The 19,308-nt window shown below is 43.4% G+C and overlaps 1 protein-coding gene across 1 annotated transcript in view; it reads left to right on the forward strand.

The window, feature by feature from the left end:
• Positions 1–1,442: 1,442 nt before the first annotated feature.
• LOC147751480 (cadherin-related family member 3-like) overlaps positions 1,443–19,308 on the forward strand; it is an 853,888-nt gene continuing 836,022 nt past the window's right edge. Inside the window, exon 1 of the mRNA XM_086933301.1 lies at positions 1,443–1,574. Within this exon, the coding sequence (XP_086789427.1) occupies positions 1,529–1,574 (46 nt within the window). The 5' untranslated portion in view covers positions 1,443–1,528. The remainder of the gene's footprint in view (positions 1,575–19,308) is intronic.

Below are 19,308 nucleotides of genomic sequence, written 5' to 3' on the forward strand. Positions count from 1 at the left end.
CATCATTTTCCTTATCCAATTTCCAAATGTATCTCGATTTTGACCTTCCAAACAACAATTTTGTATTATTATGAATTATTGATAATATGTTTTCAAAACAGTATTCTCCTAAATGTGTTAGATGTCATTGGGGACCAATTTGTGTTGATGATATTATGTCAAAATCATCAGCGTAAATTAGATGAGAGATTCTACATTGCTCAAATCTCTGTTGGTCGCCATCCTTATTATTGCTAATTGTAAGATGTAAGAGAGTGTCATCCATGCCCCAAGCCATATCTTATGTCTGATAACTTTATTGAAAGCCTTGGAAAAGTCAACAAAGAATATGAATAGATACACATATGTCCTTAACTCTCCTAGTCCATATTACTTCCATACATACCTACTTCTAAATATATTAACTCACACTCCTACACATACCCCAACACATACCAATATTTCCTTCTGCTTTCTCTTTCTTTTACTTTAACATACTTTTAATTAACCCTACCTGCTTAGTCAGACTCTTTCTCATTCCTACATACTGCTACTTACTAATTCTATTTACATATACTGGTCTTTGGTTTTTGTCGGTATTTTAGTGTATCCAAAATGACTTGTGACCATTACAACAAAGAACACAGACAACTAAAACAAGCCAGATTTGTCAACTTTGTCAATGCTTGTTTTAGTTGTTAGTCAAGAATCACTGATAAAGCTAAAACATATGAGACGAGCAGTTGAATAATACAAGCAACAAGTAGCCTGGAGTCAAGTGACACACAATCAAAGACACTCATATATGCATACCAATGTGCACGAGCACACATACACTCTTACTCTCTCTCATGATCTCGCTCTTTTTAATCTTAAAATAGATCATTTGCTACTAATTTACCCTTAAATGCCCTATACTGTGTAATTTCAATAACCCTAATAAAGCTATATTACAATCCTGTCCAGTTTTGTGCACTGTTTCCTGCTTTATCTGCTTTAAAATGTTCTACTTGCCACACATTTTCCAGAATTAACATTACCCAAATACCACTAAAATATTGTGCCAGGAAGAGTCTCAAATTACGATTTTTGAACGTGGGCCATTTCTATTTCTGCTACTCAGGACTGTTTTTATCCCAGTCCAATTCTGGCAAAACGATTGGAAAAAGTAAACATTAATTTTGCTCTGTTGCCATTTGATATGAGTACTAAAATTATGAAATGTATGGAAGGTTATATCCCAAATTATAATCATTTGAAAGGCAAACATGTCACGCATACTTGAGAACAAGTAAACCGAGTAATCCTTTAAGTGTAAGGCGTGATGAATTGTTTTCTCTTCAGGGGAAAGCCAACCATTGAAAAGTTGGGCACTAGAAGGAACATAGCAACACTTTTAGTAAACAGAATCTTGCCAAGGGTGCACACTTCCTCTGCAGACTCTATAAATATATGAAATGCGCAGTATGACTTGAGCCAAGAAGTGACTACAACATGACCGCAGCTTGTTAAAGCAAACTCAGCGACAGGCCCTCCAGCACCTTTCATAATGGCTCGTAAGACTGCTGTCTACCTTGTACTTTCATTCATCACAGGTACATTTAGATTTATTCCGTTATTTGTTAGCGCAACATAAAGTGTGCATTTTACAGACATGGACATAACGTTAAAGGAACGGAAAGTTTACCACTTTGTGAAATATGTTTAGTATAGGATTGTTACTGAAAGTCAGAAGCTTCGGTGATGTCAGTAGATCACATTTGCAAATTTGTTTTGTACATACTTAACGGCATATCGTAAGGGAACTACTGTTAAGCCGAAACACTGCATAAATTGTAAAGGAAAACTTAATTGCCTATGTTCAATGTGGATTTGAAATATAAACGTACTTTCTTGCGATTACAGGATTATAATATTTAAATATGAATGTGCGTGATGTGTGTGGAGTTTACGTACTGTGGAGTATTTTACAGAAATTGATTCACAGCATCACTACTTTCAAGCATCATTAGCATTTAGGACAGTTAATGCAATTTTCGGGAATAAAGAGGTTACGCACAGTTTTGCACGTACTGTGAAATGTGAAATATTTTGATAACCTTTTGTAATGTATTTATGTCTTTTATGAATCGTATTTCGAAATAAAGACTTATTGAAACCTGAAACCTGATAACCTTTTGTAGGCATGAAAAAAAAGCACTTGCATTATGGGCAGGTTTGGTTTTGTGCAGGAATGTATACTTTTGTGCACAAAAGCAATATAGAGAGGAATTTGAATCTTTCTATGTGTGATGCAGATTACACTGCATATGAAAAGAGGAAGTAATGAGGAGAAGTACAAATATTGCTCCTTGTAGGAGCACCATTTTGACAGAAACCCAATTTCTCCACCCATGTAAAATGTACCCAATGCAAAGTAATGCTAGGTAGCACTATGTACTGCATTGTGTTACTTTGTATTTACGAAACCAAGCAAAACAATCCAAAATTGCTTTGCATGGCTTAAAAGTGGAGCAACCCCGTCACAAATTAATAGTAGATATGGACCAGAATGCCTATGTCCAGCACTGTCCAAGTTAGATCATGGCATGCTGTATCCATGCCTGATTGTCAGGATGTTTATGTAGAATAAAACGTATGCATAAAGGGAGTTTAAACTGAGCTAGTGAAACAGCCTGTGATTATCAAGATAAAACACTCTTTTGTGTCATAATTTTTTATTGGAGTTCAAACCTCTATTTGATAATCTGCTGAAGCAAGGCTGTTGGTTTTGGCAATATGTGTATGTAAGCATTATATAGGAACTCCGTATCTAATGCACTGGATAATTACTAGTGAACATTACAACGCATGGCATACTTCCGGCCTCTGAACTTTACAAAAATAATCCCAGATGAATGTGGGTAGAACAGAACAGAACTCAAATATTGCTCAGAGATGCATGCCCTCAGATACGGAATTTTAAATATTTTTGAAATAAATTTTGGTCTTGAGTCTCAAATATTTACTCATGTAAATCAATACATGCACAAACGCCGTACTTTATGAGTGCATAGCCACCTTTCTAATTGAGTGACATTGGTTTCAGAAACATTTCCAGGGTGGGAAGGGTCTGAGAGACCAGTTTGTGGAGATCAACAAATGTATATCTTTGTGGAAATTCACAAACACACATCACATACATCTAGCCACTCTTCACTTGTGCTTAGAGATGTCCACACCATTTATGAATGCAACTATCACAGGATTCCAGATGTAACCTAGTAATCTTTTCTGAATTCCACAAGGTATAAATCAGCATCAATGTAAGGAAACCTGAAGGCTCAGATTTCTGATTTCGTTTGTGCACGAAGGCCCTATTTTGAAGAATGCTGATTCAATGGGATACGTTTAGCATCCATAGATCGTTATGATATGGGCTTGCTGCCATCCGACGGAGAAAGCTAAGGAAAAAGAGCATGAATAGTTTTGTCCAAATAAATGTACCACTTGAGCAACAGTGTTTTAATTACAATGCCATTTCAGTCTTTCAATTTAGCATGCTAAGCAAAAATGGAGGAGCACTCAGATTACTGCATTTGATAGCTGCTTTCTACTGTCAGTATATGCAGTGATAGTGTACTATATATTTCCATTTTCATAGATCACTATGTATTCAAATATGCAGAGAGCCTGGATCACTAAGACAAAGCAGAGAGTAATAGCTTCCTTATGCGTACTTTTAGTCTCTGTTTTGAAAGGTGACATTTTGGAAGTAATAAAATGAGTGCTAATGGACATTGTTGGTGGTGGCTGTTTCTGTATTGGCAAAACATGGAAAAACACACATCCCATATGTAGTAAACAGGCAATGTATCTGCGACAGTTAGAATTTACACTTAACTAAAAATGCAGGTTAAATATATATACTGTATGGACCCCTTGTATTGACATCACAACACAGCCAGTTAAATTGCCAAACCTACGTAGCACAATATCTACTTGAATCACAAAATACAACAATCGATTGTACACCAAAACTGTATACAATTATTGAGTAGTAAATCCCATGCAAGGTTTGCTAAGTGTGAGGTTCAGAACATGGTTTCCCCTGCCAGTCTGTGAATGCCCACAAACGTGAGTTTATTGGTATTGTTAATCTCATGTTTAGTCACTTACCCCCTTGGAGACAGAAAATGTCTCTAGCAAAAGGCTGGAGTAACTTAATTTCCATGGTGGCAAAGGGATATATCAATATAGAGTTGTAATGTATCGGATAAGGTAGGGGAAATAAAAAGAAATACGAAATTGGCGCATCAAGCTACCTTTTCCTCAATGCAGAGTTCTGTCTTGTGTATAACTCCATGTTGGGAAGATAGCAAATGTCACATGACCTTCCCAGTGGTATGCTTGGAAACCATGGCAGTCAAAGCTTTCTAGACAGTCTACATTGAATATTTGTAAATTTTCAAAACTCGTTCTTTAATACCACTATGAATGTAATATTTCTATTTTCAGCTACCAACGTTTATTAAAGCATTAACTATCATACAAAATCACTAGCTGGTATCAAAATGTTCGAACCCTTGATGGCCCATAAGTAGATACCTCTCTCCTGGCCTGTATACCAAGGACATAATCCAGAAAATCAGCTTCTGACTTTATATTCTGGGGTTTATTTGAAACTGGTTGGTTTCTCGTAACTAAAGGCCAGTAACCAGACTCTTTGCAAAATATAATAAATTAATAAATAGATGTACGATTCCAGGGAGATTTGGTGTATATTTAAGATTCCTCGGATTGGGGTAGAGGATGTACTTGGAAATGACTGCCAGGAGTGTATGCTTCTGTAGATGAGTGGAGGGAGGGAGACAGCACAGCTTGCTGTAGGGGCATACTGTGAAGAGATTACACATGCCAAGGCTGTATTCTAGACTAGGATAGGTGAGGATGAGTGATGGTGATTAAAGATACCTTAAATAGGTCACCGGGGGGTGGGGGGTAACTGGGGATGTTAAAGAGTTCCAATGAGGATAACATTGGTCTTGGGTTGGTTGTATTCTGGTACAGAAAGGACTTGTTTGGCAGTTCTGGCTGGACTGTTCCTATTGGACCAGGGTCAAGAGTGATTTGCATATGGCTGGGTTCTAATCTGAGGTGGAATGATGGGCAACAGAATGAGGGGTTGGAATGCAATCCCGAGCAACTACCAGTGGTTAGACTTATTTCAAGCATCCTTCCATCACCTTTTGTGTGTTTGATAGTAAATGTCATCTCCATAGTCCAATCTCAATCAGATTAGGACATTGAGCACTGGCACATACAAATGATAATCTCAAAATGGAGGACATTTTATTCCAAGAGCTTTGTAGTGGACTCACCCAACGTGCGCCCTGTGCGCGTGGGCTCCATTTGCCATTGCCTCGTGTAGCCCGTTTGTCTATTGACGTCATTGTGACAGTTAGGCTGGTCAGTTTGTGCCAGCCATTTTACGCTTCTCCGGCTTGCAGGTCGGACCTACATTTGGGAACTCAATAAAACTTATTCTTCAATGAAACTGCTTCAACCTTCGAGTTATTACACTCGATTTTGGCGACGAGGTTACGAGTTCCCAAAAAGAACCCACGTGAAATATAAGTTTGTAACGATGTGCTGAAGGACTGGAAGAAAAGAAAAGAAACGTTTACCGGTGTCAGCTCGTGTTGTGGAGAGCGGTCTCCTGGTGCTGGTAGTTTCAGAGTTGGAATTGTGGTGAAGCGGTAGTGCAGCGACTACAAGAGGTGAGGAAATAAGCTGACGCAATCTGACGCGAGTGAAACTGGCGCATCCCGGCCCCGCCTCTGTCAGTCATCGTATTACATCACTCCTGCCGGCCAGAAGAAAGTAACAAATAGGCATTTCTTAAAGGGGAAGGAGGTGCATTCCCTAGTTTATATCGGAACGTAAAGATAGCGTCTGATGTGTAAAGAAGTGTTGGAGTCCCACTTCTTATTGTGGAAACAACGTATGTGACGAAATAAAGTGGAGTTTACTAATTTGCGTAAAACAAGAGCGTGAAGATTAACACAGTGGCACGCACACTTGCTGCAAGGAAAATAAAATTTGAGCATAGCAGCTTGAAAGAAATATTTGTTGAAGTGGATGAAACAGAATAAAAGAGTCTTTGTGGGCACAACATATAACATGTATTAAGAGGGTTCCTTTCCACCCTCATCTTCTCACATTTGCCAGGTTTATATCCTTTTAAAAGAAGTTCTCCTTTGGAATTGTTAATCTATTTACAATATGCAGTCTGTCCACCCTCCACCACCTTTTCTTGATACTCCTGGAGAACCACCAGTGGCCTGGAGAAAATGGTTTGATGCATTTGAGAACTATTTGGGGGCAATAGGAGCAAACAGATTTAGACCTGAAAGAAAACGGTTTTTATTGCTCCACTCACTTGGATTTGAAGGTAGGGACACCCTCAAGCATTTACCAGAAGTTGCGGATGAAGCAGGTGAGGAAACTGATGAATACAAAGACACTGTTAGAAAACTGGCTAAAAGATATGACAAGTAACCAAGTGTTGTAGTGATGAGGCATAAGTTTTTCAAAAGGGCACAAAAGATAGAGGAGGATGTAGACACGTACATCACAGCCCTAAGGAAGTTAGTTGCTGAATGTGAATTTGAAAATTTCAGTGAACAGCTGGTTCGTGACCAATTCATAGGAAAATGTCTTGACAAAACCATCAGACAAAAATAGCTTTCTTTAGAAAATCCGTCACTTGATGAATCCATCCGTATAGCTAAGAGCATAGAAGCTTCTTAAACTTCCATAACAGAACTGGAATGTAAAAACACTGAAATGGTTACTCCAGTGCGCCTCACAAAGTACAAAAAATAGGATCTTCAACAAAATAATTTTTTCAAAAGAACTGACATTTGTTTCAGGTGTGGTTATCCCTCTCAAGCAAAAAATGGGAGACCATGTCCTGCTAGGAACGCTGTATGTCGAAACTATGGCAAGATGGGACACTTTGACAAAGTGTGTCAGACTCATAAAAAAACAACGTTCATGTAGGGTGTGTTAAAGAATCAAGCGATAGTGTCAATGATGATACTCTGAGTGAAATAAAAGACATGGTACCTGTTGTGAACGATGGAAGTGTAAAAAGTGGAGATCCAAATGACTGTGTGGATCCGTATGTGGTCATTGAAGTTGGTGACAAAAAGTTGAGACTTCTTGTGGACTCAGGTGCACGGATCACAATGATCACAGAATAACTTTTCACAGAGAAATGGGGAGAAATACCCCTAGAACCTCCAGATCGCGAGCCTGTATCCTATGAAGGGCACAGAATAGAGCTTCTAGGGTATTTTGTTATGATTTTCAAGAACAGACATATATATGGAAAAATATATGTAGCTGTCCACAGCCTCAATATTTGAGGATGGCTCCATCAAGGCTTGTTTAGCATGATGTTATGCCCAGGTGCAAGTGAACAGATATTGGCTATCCATGATCACACACATGTTGAAGATTTGCTCCACAAATACTCCAAAGTATTTTCAGGAGAGCTAGGAAGAATTAAAGGGTTCAGACATAAAATAAAGGTAAGAGAGGATTCTGTGCCCGTCAAACATAAAGTCAGAAGCATACCCTTCAATATAAGAGAGGACCTGGAAAACGAACCTATGTCTATGTATAAGAGAGGGGTAATTGAACCCATTGAGTCCTCGGACTGGTCTTCATCCTTGGTAGTTGCTCGAAAAAAAAAAAATGAACTGAGGATTTGCATTGACTTGCGCAGCTTAAATAAGGTGATTTGGGTGGATTCCCACCCCTTACCCAATATTACAGAAATGCTGGGGGTGGTAGCAGGGGCCAAAGTTTTCTCAATACTAGACCTGGCCTCTGCGTACCACCAGATTGAGCTTGATGAAGATTCACGCCACTACACTGCATTCAACTCTCCCTCTGGCTTGTTCCAATTCTGTCGCTTGCCGTTTGGTCTGGCTTCGGCAGCTTCTGTCTTTCAAAGGGTTATGGTCAACTTACTGAAAGGCATAAAAAACACGACGATATTTCAAGATGATGTCCTTTTATTCGCAAAAGATCAGAATGAGCATGATTTGATTCTGAACAAGATTCTCTCCATATTTCAGGAGCATGGTGTGGTTCTAAATAGGGACAAATGTGTGTTTTCTAAAGACAAGGTGGAATATCTGGGTCACACCAACTCAAGTGCGGGGGTCACACCCAAGCCAAGTCTGGTTCAGGCCATTTTGGATGCGTCCGCCCCAAAAGACAAAGCTGGTGTTAAATCTCTGCTACGTCCCATTTCGAAATTGTTGAAAGATAAAAGTGAATTTGTGTGGGACAATGACTGCAAACAAGCTTTTACTTGGCTCAAAGAACAATTGAGCACAGTCAAAGCGATAAAACCATTTCTGTCTGATGTACTGTGCACATTGACTGTGGATGCTAGTAACTATGGATTAGGGGCAGTTTTGACACAGGAAATTGGAAATCAAGAACATACTATTGGTTTTGCATCCAGGGTACTGAGGGAGGCAGAAACCCATTATTCAGTAATTGAAAAAGAACTTCTTGCATGTTGATGGGGCATTGAAAAATTCAAGAATTATCTTTGGGGACGGAAATTCACATTACAAACTGACCATAAACTTTTGGTGGCTAATTTAGGAAACACCAACAATCGAAATGCTACACCTCGCATAGCCCGTCTTGCATCAAAACGTTTACAATTCAATTTTGAGGTAACTCACATCGCTGGGGGAAAGAAATGTGAGGGCGGATGCTCTGTCACTCTTGCCAGCAAACTCCAGTCATGCTACTCAGAGCGATGACGACATTGATTATGATGAGAAAGAGGATTGTATTATAGCCAGTGTTGAGTTAATGAATGTATGTCCTGTGATGCAAGAAGGTTGGAGTGCAGCTATGACAAGTGATGAAGTGTTAAATGATGTGAAGAAGTACACTATCCAGGGTTGGCTAAGGGAAGGGAATGTGAATGTGGCCTTCAACCTTTCGTGAAAATATGTGAAGAGCTTTCTATAGAAGATGGTCTAGTATTCAGGCTAGATAAGCTAATACCTCCCGAAAGCGTTAGACCCACCTTACTTGTAAAAGCTCAGGAGGGACATTTGGGTGCCACTCTTACCAAACGTAGGGTTAGAGAATACTTTTGGTGGCCACAGATGAAATGAAATGAAATGAAATGAAAGCAGGATTTATAATGAAATGAAATGAAATGAAAGCAGGATTTAAAAAGCGCATGGCTGCCCGTGAGCGTCCCAGCGCTAGTGACAGAGATAGTAGAGGAAGGTGAAGGGTTAGGGGAAGAGCCAAGTTTTCAGATGTTTTCGGAATGTAAGGAGGTTGGGTTCAGCATGCATGGTAAGAGGCAGCGAGTTCCACAGCTTGGGGGGCATTATAGGAGAAAAGGCGACCCCCTGAGCGGGCCCTTTTAATCCTGGGCACATGGGCCAAATGAAGGTGTGCTGAGCGTAGGTTTCTGGGGGCTTCATGGTGTCTAATCAGATGTTTTAGAATAGGGGGACCGTTGTCATGGAGAATTTTGTGGGTCGTGCAGAGAGTTTTAAAATAGACCTGCTCCTGAATAGGCAGCCAGTGGAGAAGTCTGAGGGATGATTTTGCAGAGCTCCTACTGTTAGTGCCTGTCAGGAGCCTGGCTGCAGAGTTTTGTATCCCCTGTAGCTTGGCAATGACGTTCTTAGGGGCACCAAGATAGAGAGCATTGCAGTAGTCCAGTCTGGATAGTAGAAGGCTCTGGATGAAGAGCTTTCTGGAGTCTTGGGGGAGCAAGGGAAGGATTTTGCGGGTGGTCCTGAGGATACCGTAGCAGGCCCCTGCAGACTTCCTGGCTTGAGTGGTGAACGAGAGGTCCTGGTCGAGCCACATACCCAGGCTCTTAATGGTTTGTTTTGAAGTCGGAGCCGGTCCCATACAAGGAGGCCACATGGACTTTGGGATGAAATGAGACTGGTTGCCCAATACCAGAACTTCAGTTTTTTCACTGTTAAGTTTAAGATGAGAACGGTCCATCCAGAGTGAAATATCTCGGAGGCAGGAATAAAGATTATCAAGGGGATGATTGAGCTGGCTGATAGAAACAACAAGCTGCGTATCGTCGGCGTACGTCACATGTTTTCTCCAGGGGGGACATATAAGCATTGAAAAGGGTAGGGCTCACGGAGGAGCCCTGGGGGACTCCACAGTGTGCAGGGGTGGCACAGGATTTAGAGGTTCCCTCAAGAATTTGGAAGGAACGGTTGTGGAGAAAGGATTCCAACCAAGTTAGTGCAGACCCCGAGATTCCCAGTTCCCTGAGCCGGTGGATCAGCGTGTTATGATTCACGGTGTCGAAGGCTGCGCTTAGATCCAGGATGATCACTGCCACTGATCCTCCTGTATCAAGGATCTTTCTCGCCTCTTCCACAACCGCAATCATAGCGTTTCCATACCCTGGCCGGGGCGGAAGCCCGTCTAGGACGGGTGAAGTAGTCTGTTAGTTTCCAGATAGGCTGAGAGCTGCGGGTTGACAGGTTTTTCAGCTGTTTTGCTTACTATGGGCAGCACATAGATGGGACAGTAATTACTCAGATCTGCAGGATCGAGGTGTTTTTTTTTTAGAAGAAGTTTTACGATGGCCTTTTTCCAACCGGGGGGCACGATAGCTTTTATTAAGGAGGTGTTGATAAGTTTGACCAACGGGGGCAAGATGGTCGATGCAACTAATTTTAGAATATTAGATGGGGCTGGGTCAAGTGGGGAGCCACTTTTAATAGAGAGAAATATGGGGAGGAGAGTCTCCTCTGTTGAGGGGGAAAAGGAGTTTAGGCAGGGACAGTTTTGCAGCTGTGTGCAAAGGAGGGGTTCTGAAGGGGTTTCTCCTATGAAGGGGGGAGGGGTTTTAAAATAGTTTGAATTTTCACGTTAAAGAATTAAGCGAACTCATTGCAGCGTCGCTAAGCGGGTTAACCGGGGGAGGATCTGGAATTTTTAAAAGCTTGTTATCTATGCGAAAAATTTCTTTGGATGAGTTAGAGGAGGTTCTGATTTTTTCCTCGAAAAAAAGAGCTTGAGTGTTTTTAAGGGCTTTTTTAAAAGTTAGAATTGGACGGCTGTATTCTTTCTTTTTTTGGGGGGCAAATTCTTTCCTCCAGGCTCTTTCATTTTTTTTGCAGAGTTTTTTTTAGCAGACGAAGATCGTTGTTGATTCAGGGGTACTTGGGCTTCCCACCAGGGGTATGAACAGGGATCTTGGGAAGGATTGTGTAAAGAGAATCCTCGATCCAGGCGGAAAACTTAATGTCCGCTGCATGGGTAAGGGGATCACGGGGTGGGAGGGAGCATTCCAGGAGTTTCTTCCAATCTTCTGTGTCCAGTTTCGACCAACAGCGTTCAAGGATGGTAGGAGGGAGATGGTTTGGGCCGGTAGGAACCCTGAATGTGCCAGCAGAAACAGATGAGGGAGTGGTCTGACAAGGGAAGGGTGACAGGATTTTGCACTTTAAGATTGGAAATGTTAGAGAATAACGGGTCGAGGAGATGGCCCTTAATGTGGGTGGGTTGGCCGCTAAGCAGACCGAGTTGATATGCTGCGAGGTCGAGTTGCAGTTCAGACGCCCCTTTGTCGCTGGAGTTGTCAAAGTGAAGGTTATGATCGCCTAAGATGGTGAAGTTAGGAGAGGTACTAGCCAGGGCGAAGGCGGCTTCTGAGAGAGAGCTACAAAAGTGACCTGGGGGGCCGGGGTCTATAGACAAGGATGCCTGATAGAGATTTCAGGGGGGAGATTTGAATAAGGAACAGGGCATTTTCACAGTCTGAAATAGGACTATCGATAAAACGACAGGACAAGTGATCCTTGTGTATTATTGTGATTCCTCCTCCCTTCCCTGATGGTCTGTCCAGTCGCTGAATCAGGAAGCCAGGGGGCAAGGCTTGCACAATATCAGGGTTGGAATCAGGTGAGAGCCATGTTTCCATGAGAAACAGGACCTCCAGGTGGTAGTCTTGGAGAAGCATGTGTATTTCCAGGGCATGTTTGGGCAGCGAACGGCAGTTGAGCAGAGCCATATTGAGTGGGACCCATGAAGAGGGGCAGGAGTCGTGTCCCACAAATTGGAAGGGGCAGTTGGGGCAGTGAGTGGAAGAGTCCATCATGGTGTTGGTGTGAGAGCAGCACGAATGAGGGGTCTGGCTGAGTTGAATGAGTAAGTCTCTCATGTAGACTGAGGGTTGGTGAGTACTGGTGGGGATAATACAGGGCCCAGGGCCCGTTCTGGCATGGACGGGCGCAGATGGGCTTGCCTCTGGCGCGCCATCGGTGCGCCCACTGCGCTCGTCCGCTGCGCGAACGAGAAGCATGGTGCATTTTATAGGGTGGGGCAAGTGTCAGGCGCAACACTAGCCCGCCGACCTCGCTCACCCAAGATGGCGGCCGTGGAAGAGCGCCTGCGAGGGAGATCACGCGTCCAGGTGAGCCCCAAATCGGCAGCCTGGGAGTGCTTGACCTTCTAAGAAGCAAGGGCGGTGAGTAGGGCGGGAAAGTGAATTTATTTTAAAAATTGCATAAAAAGCGTTACAGCGCTAAAGAAGCATTTGTTCACAGATTATTTTAAAAATACATGAGTGAATGTGCACAGCAAGGAATTCCTATCCTAAAGTTCCCGGCTTCCGCCTCAGGAACGACTTTCTCTGTCGAGGAGTGCTTACAAACTAGGTCCTTTTGTAGGGTGAGGCAAGTGTCAGGCGCAACACTAGCCCGCCGACCTCACTCACCCAAGATGGCGGCAGTGGAAGAGTGCCCGCGAGGGAGATCACGCGTCCAGGTGAGTCCCAAATCGGCAGCCTGGGAGTGCTTGAGCCTCTAAGAAGTAAGGGCGGTGAGTAGGGCTGGAAAGTGAATTTATTTTAAAAATTGCATAAAAAGCGTGACAATGCTAAAGAAGCATTTGTCCACAGATTATTTTAAAAATACACGAGTGAATGTGCCCAGCAAGGAATTCCTATCCTAAAGTTCCCGGCTTCCGCCTCAGGAACGACTATCTCTGTGGATGATAAGGACATTGATGTTATGGTGCAGGAGTGTACCATTTGTGCCAGCAATGAGAAAAGTCTCAGCACATTTAATCCCCCTCTCACTCCTATACCTCTCCCTGAAGCTCCGTGGGAGAAACTAGGTATTGATGTTTTAGGACCTTTCCATTCTTTACCTCCTCAATGTAAGTTTGCCATAGTGATGATGGATTATTACACTAAGTGGCCAGAGGTTAAGTTTGTATCCAGAGTAGATTTGAAGGAGATTGTGGACTTCATGAAAGAAGTCTTCATGAGAGAGGGTTTCCCCTTATCCATCATTACCGATAACGGGGTGCAGTTTGTGTCTGCTGACGTGGAAGTTTTTCTTTAAGAATCCGCTATTACCCATTTGAAAAGCTCTCTTTACCATCCTCAAACCAATGGTTTGGTCTAGAGGCTCAATAGAGTAATTGGTGATTGTATCAAATGGGCAATTGAACACAACAAAGCTGTTTCCCAGAGTGTAAGAACAATGTTGTGGTTCTACAGGACCACCCCACATTCATCAACTGGAGTATCCCCCTTTGAACTTCTGAGAGACAGGAAGCCATGTACTGAGTTTAGACCTGCATGGATGTCTAAATGGTTTAGATCCAACACTACTTCACAAGAACTAGATGAAAGGGTCAGATCAAATTTTGAAAAGGTCCAGTCCAAGCAGAAAGAATACTTTGACGACAGAAAGCGGGTCACAAGTAGGGAGATTGCTGTAGGTGACTGGGTGAAAATAAAGAAACACGGTTTTGTCAAAAAGGGAAATCTAAGTTCAGTAAACCAGTGGTTGTAGATAAAGTGTGTGGCAGTGCTGTTCGTGTCAATGGACAAAACTGGTGGAATTTGAACAAAGTCGCAAAGGTTAAAAATGTTGTGGATGGTATGCACAATTCCACTGATGTATTCGATGTGTCAAACAACTCTGTTCCCAGAGATCGCAGTGTTCATGGTTCATGCCATTTACCCTCGGTGTTGAGGAGGAGCAAAAGAGTGGTCAAGATTCCGGTTAGGTATCGGCGTTAGTTCCTTTTTCTTTCTTTTCCTTTTGTTTCCTCCTTTCTCATCAGCTTCCTCTCCTCTACTCTCCTCTCCTCTTTCCTTCTTCCCGCTTCTCTTCTCTTTCCCTTTCCGCTTTGTTCTCCCTTCTCCCTGTGGAAAGGAGATATATGTAGTGGTCTCGCCCACCACGCGCCCTGTGTGCGTGGCCGCCATTTGCCATTGCCTCGTGCAGCCCGATTGTCTATTTACGTCATTGTGACAGTTAGACTGGTCCGTTTGTGCCAGCCATTTTACGCCTGTCCGGCTTGCAGGTCGGACCTACATTTGGGAACTCAATAAAACTTATACTTCAATGAAACTTCTTCAACCTTCGAGTTATTACAAGCTTCTTGTGAAATAAGCAGGTATTGCATATACATGTACAGGTATACATAAAGAACATACAAAAAGGGCTTTCAGTCAGCCCACATCAGCAACTGGTTAACTGGGCAAGCTCCTTTTAGACATTTGATCAAGGGGCTGTCTATCATATTTTGGATCAGTCTGCAGCATTGAGTGAATGTTAGCATTGCCCTTACCTAGTTCATCTCATGCATTGCAGCTAATAACCTGCAGGGGTTCACTTCACAAGAGCGCACAGTCAATTCTATTTTTTATTTTACTTATTTATTTTATGTACTATTGGAGGAGCAAGGGAGGGTTTTAAAGAATGTAGCATGGCTGCTTCCTCTCCCATCAGCTGCCATCACGTCTTATGCAGCCCAGTTTAGAATATCAAAACCCATGGCATGGATTATCATGCACCCACTGATATTCATGGCGTATGCCTTCTTGCACATAGTCTCCTCAAGCAGGCCCATCAACAAAGTGTCCAAGGGCTATTTAATGACACATGGGGTCTGCTAATTTTGTGGGGCAGTGGCTCTCTGAGAGGCCACTGTCCAAATCCACTAGCTATGCAGTGCAAGGCTAAGTTCTTCTTTCTCACTAAACTGATCCTGATCCCTTTCTTTGTCCCAAATCAGTTCGATCAGAGAGAATAGAAGGGGCTACTGAGATACTAAATACTGAATGGGCATCCTGAATTCTGTTTAAAAAAATTTTGCATTCAATATCCCACCAGAGTTTCCTGTTCAGGAAGGTGCATGATATTTTTCAATGACCATCAGGGACCCCATTACACATAGGGGTCACTTTTCCTGTTTGCGCCACTGTGCACCTTATTATAGTGAATGCACTGCCCTAACGGCAGCCACAAACTCATGCTGCACTGGGGAGATGGCATTCAAGTGAAATATAGAGTGACTGCTTCAAAGCCACTCCATGTTTCACTGCGCCGGAAGCAACCAACCTGCTCTTTAAAGAGGGATTAGAGATCCCTTTCTAGGCAGTGCAGTAAATGACTGAACCTGCCTACAAGGGATGTCTGGGGGGTCCTTAGGACCTCCTTTCCCCTTCTCCAGTGGACAGACATCAGGAGGTTCACTGATAGTGTGCCATGTTTTTGTGGAAAACTGTCAGTGTGCCTCCTGAGAGCGTATTTGCCTTTTTGCCCATGTACATAAATTGTGTTTGTGTGAGATGTTTTGTGTGGTGCACAGTTAGTGAGTAAAGGCCTTAAAGAGGACCTTAGGTGAGTTAATATTGGTAGGACAGTGAGTGTGTACAGGCTTGTGTTGTTATGAATTGAGTGCATGTGCCTAGCAGTGCAGAGCCTATGCAAGCAATATATGATCACACATGAGAGTGGCATTGCCAGTGCTTAATCTGAGATGGTGGTTTTTGGTGGGCCCACTGTTACTCTTTTTTATTAAACCAGCACTTATTTTTCCTCATGAGACATTGAATCAGAGCAGGAGAGTGAGAAACAGACATAGCTCAAAGAAGAAGGAGAATGCAGGAACCTGAAAGAGAGAGGTACAGGGGCAGGGTGTGCCTGGTAGTGGATTGAAGAGACATGGGTTAGAATCAAGACTAATATTTGGCTCAGCAACAGGTAATAGCGCCAGCCGTCAGGATATGAGCTGAGCTTTAATTCTTTCACAAAGTAAGCACTGGACAGATCAAAGCAAATGTTTATTGAGCTACTAATATGTTCCAAATCTAAGGTAATATCATTACATGTACATTTTTAATTTAATGTATTGTGCGCATTACTAAGAAACATTGGTAAAGCCAATGATCCGACTCGCATATGAACAAGCAAGCAAGACCTATTAGCTTTGCCAATGCTTAAAATATATGTTTTGCCTCATCAATCAATTGATCAATCAATCATTTGTAAAGCGCACTACATACCCGCGAGGGTCTCAAGGCGCTGGGGACGGGGTGCTACTGATCGAACAGCCAGGTCTTGAGTATCCTCCTGAAGGTCAGCAGGTCTTGAGTCTGTCGTAGGCTCAGTGGGAGGGTGTTCCATGTCTTGGCGGCGAGGTGGGAGAAGGATCTCCCACCGGTGGTTTTTCTTTGGATGCGCGGGACGGTGGCGAGTGAGAGGTTGGCGTAGTGTAGCAGGCGGTTGGGGATGTAGAAGGAGAGCCGTCTATTGAGGTAGGCTGGGCCGGTCTTGTGGAGTGCCTTGTGTGTGTGGGTGAGGAGCTTGAAGGATATCCTCTTATTTACGGGGAGCTAGTGCAGGTTTCTCAGATGGGGGTGATGTGGCTGTGGCGTGGTACGTCGAGGATCAGTCGTGCTGTGGCGTTTTGGATGCGTTGTAGTAATTTGATGAGCTTGGTCGGGGCTACCGCGTATAGGGCGTTTCCGTAGTCAAGTCTGCTGCTCACGAGGGCCTGGGTGACTCTCTTTTCTTGTATCTATCGGGATCCATCTGTAGATCTTGCGGAGCATGCAGAGGGTGTTGAAGCAGGAGGAGGAGACGGCGTTGACTTGCTTGGTCATTGAGTGCGTTGAGTCGAGGATGATTCCCAGGTTGCGTGCATGGTCGGTGGGTGTCGGAGCTGCCCCCAGTGCCGTCGGCCACCAGGAGTCGTCCCAAGCTGAAGGGTTGGAGCCGAGGATGAGGAACTCCATCTTGTCCGAGTTCAGCTTCAGACGGCTTGTCTTCATCCAGTCGACAACGGCCTTCATTCCTTTGTGGAGTTTGCTTTGGCGGTAATGGGGTCCTTGGTGAGGAAGACGATCAACTGAGTGTCGCCGGCATAGGAGATTATGTGGAGGTCGTGCTGTCGGGCTAAGTGTGCAAGCGGGGCCATGTAAATGTTGAACAACGTCGGGCTGAGGGAGGATCCCTGGGGTACGCTGCAGATGATCTCGGAGGCTTAGGAACAGAAGGGGGGGAGCCGGATGCTCTGGGTTCTGCCGGAGAGGAAGGAGGTGGTCCAATCCAGAGCCTTGTCTCAGATCCCTGCGGAGTGGAGGCATGCGCATAGTGTGCGGTGGCAGACAGTGTCAAAGGCGGCAGAGAGGTCTAGGAGGATAAGTGCTGCGGTCTCGCCGTTGTCCAGCAGGGTCCTGATGTCATCGGTGGTGGCGATGAGGGCAGTCTCGGTGCTGTGGTTGCTGCGGAACCCTGACTGGAAAGGGTCCAGGATTCTGTTTTCTTTCTTCATCAGTACCTACCATTGTGTTTTCCAAAACCCCATAGCTGGAGAGCCATGTGAACAAGTCAGTGCCTGACAGAAATATAATTTACAAAAATATGCCCCAATTTGGGTTAATGTTAATGAATCTACACCCAATTGGAAGTATATTTTTGTAAATAATAGTTAATACACTATTGGTCATATTTACAAGAAGATAACACCACCAGAACCTCACTTTTTCAGACGATCTGATAGTGTTAAGTATTTGGCCTTATTTACCAAGGTGGCATTAAGCCAATTAACGTGGCTTAACACCGCTTTCTAAATAATTCCCCTATTCATGCAGCACTTCAGTATGAATGGGTGTTGCAGTGGGCGTTGAGCCGCAACACCCATTCCTTATTGATGCTTCCCCATATTTACATGGTATGGGGAAGCAGTGCCAGGGAATACCTGGTCTTAAGCAGGAAAAACGAGGAGAAATTTTTCATTTCTCCTCAAATTTTGCTCCTTCCATGTGTATTACATTCTGAAGCACACATAGAAATAGCAAATCGTCTGTAAAGATTGTTTATGTGCAGGAAGGTGCCCCTTTTTGCACATAAACAATAACCCCTGCAATGCAAGCACCCTTGCAAAATGGTGCAAGGGTGCCTGCGCTGGCGCAAGGCACCTTGTTTAGCATCATCGCTAGGGGAAAGGTGTGTGCTGCATTCTTGTAAATACGGCACATCCCTGTGCTTTGAAACTGACGGAGCACATCGTTACCAATTTTGGCATAACATCATGCTCTGCCAGTTTGTAGTAAATATGTCCCTATATTTCTGTCAGACGAAATTTTTGCTCATGGTTGTAATGTTCTACGTGACATGCTCTAGTGTCCCACAGGAAGTTGTAACGCCAGTGACTCCCTCGAGGGCTGGACACACTGCACCCCCACACCCATCCATTACGGGTGCCACGAGTGACGTGGCCTCGTCAATTAAAGGGCCCGAATGCACGTGCTCGTGGCCAGTTACTACTGCAACTCTCCTGGTGTGTGAGCCCCTCATTTCCCTGATGTGGGCCCTAAGCCCAACACTACAATGGTATTCTCACAACTGGTAACATTTTGCTTAAACGTTGTTTGAGTTTATTTTTTACAATAATGAATGTGGTATGCTGTTATCTGCTCTTAGACTCCTTATGAAATGATATAAATGAATGAATAAATGAAGTGTGTCTATACAAAATTAATTGTTTCGAAATTGTTTTTGGTTAGGAAGTGATACTGCCTTGCAGATTCTGGCACAAAGAGTTTGATGTTTTGCGTAAGAGAGGAAGTTAGCGATAATGATTGACCTTCTTGCCTCTGCATAAAGAGTGTATTCCAGAACAGATGTTTAGTGCAATTTGGCCAAGCTTAAATAATGGCCATAATCAGGCGATCATCTTCGAGAAATGGGCTCTCATTGCCTTTTAAAACCCCTCAAATTAGGGGGCATATTATCAAGGGGGTTTATCTCCGCTTTTTTGGCTTTAAAAGCCAAGAAAGCGGAGATAAAATGATCTCCCTATTACCTAGCTGTCGCTAACACCAGTTACCGACAGCTAGTAGGAGATAGCGACCATCTTGGGCCCCACTTTGCATGTCAGTGATATTTATCACTAATGACATGCAAAGTGGGCGTGCCAAGATGTTAGCGACTGGAAACAGTC

The sequence above is a fragment of the Lissotriton vulgaris genome, chromosome 1_1, assembly GCF_964263255.1.
Source record: "Lissotriton vulgaris chromosome 1_1, aLisVul1.2, whole genome shotgun sequence".
NCBI classification, from domain to species: Eukaryota; Metazoa; Chordata; class Amphibia; order Caudata; family Salamandridae; genus Lissotriton; species Lissotriton vulgaris.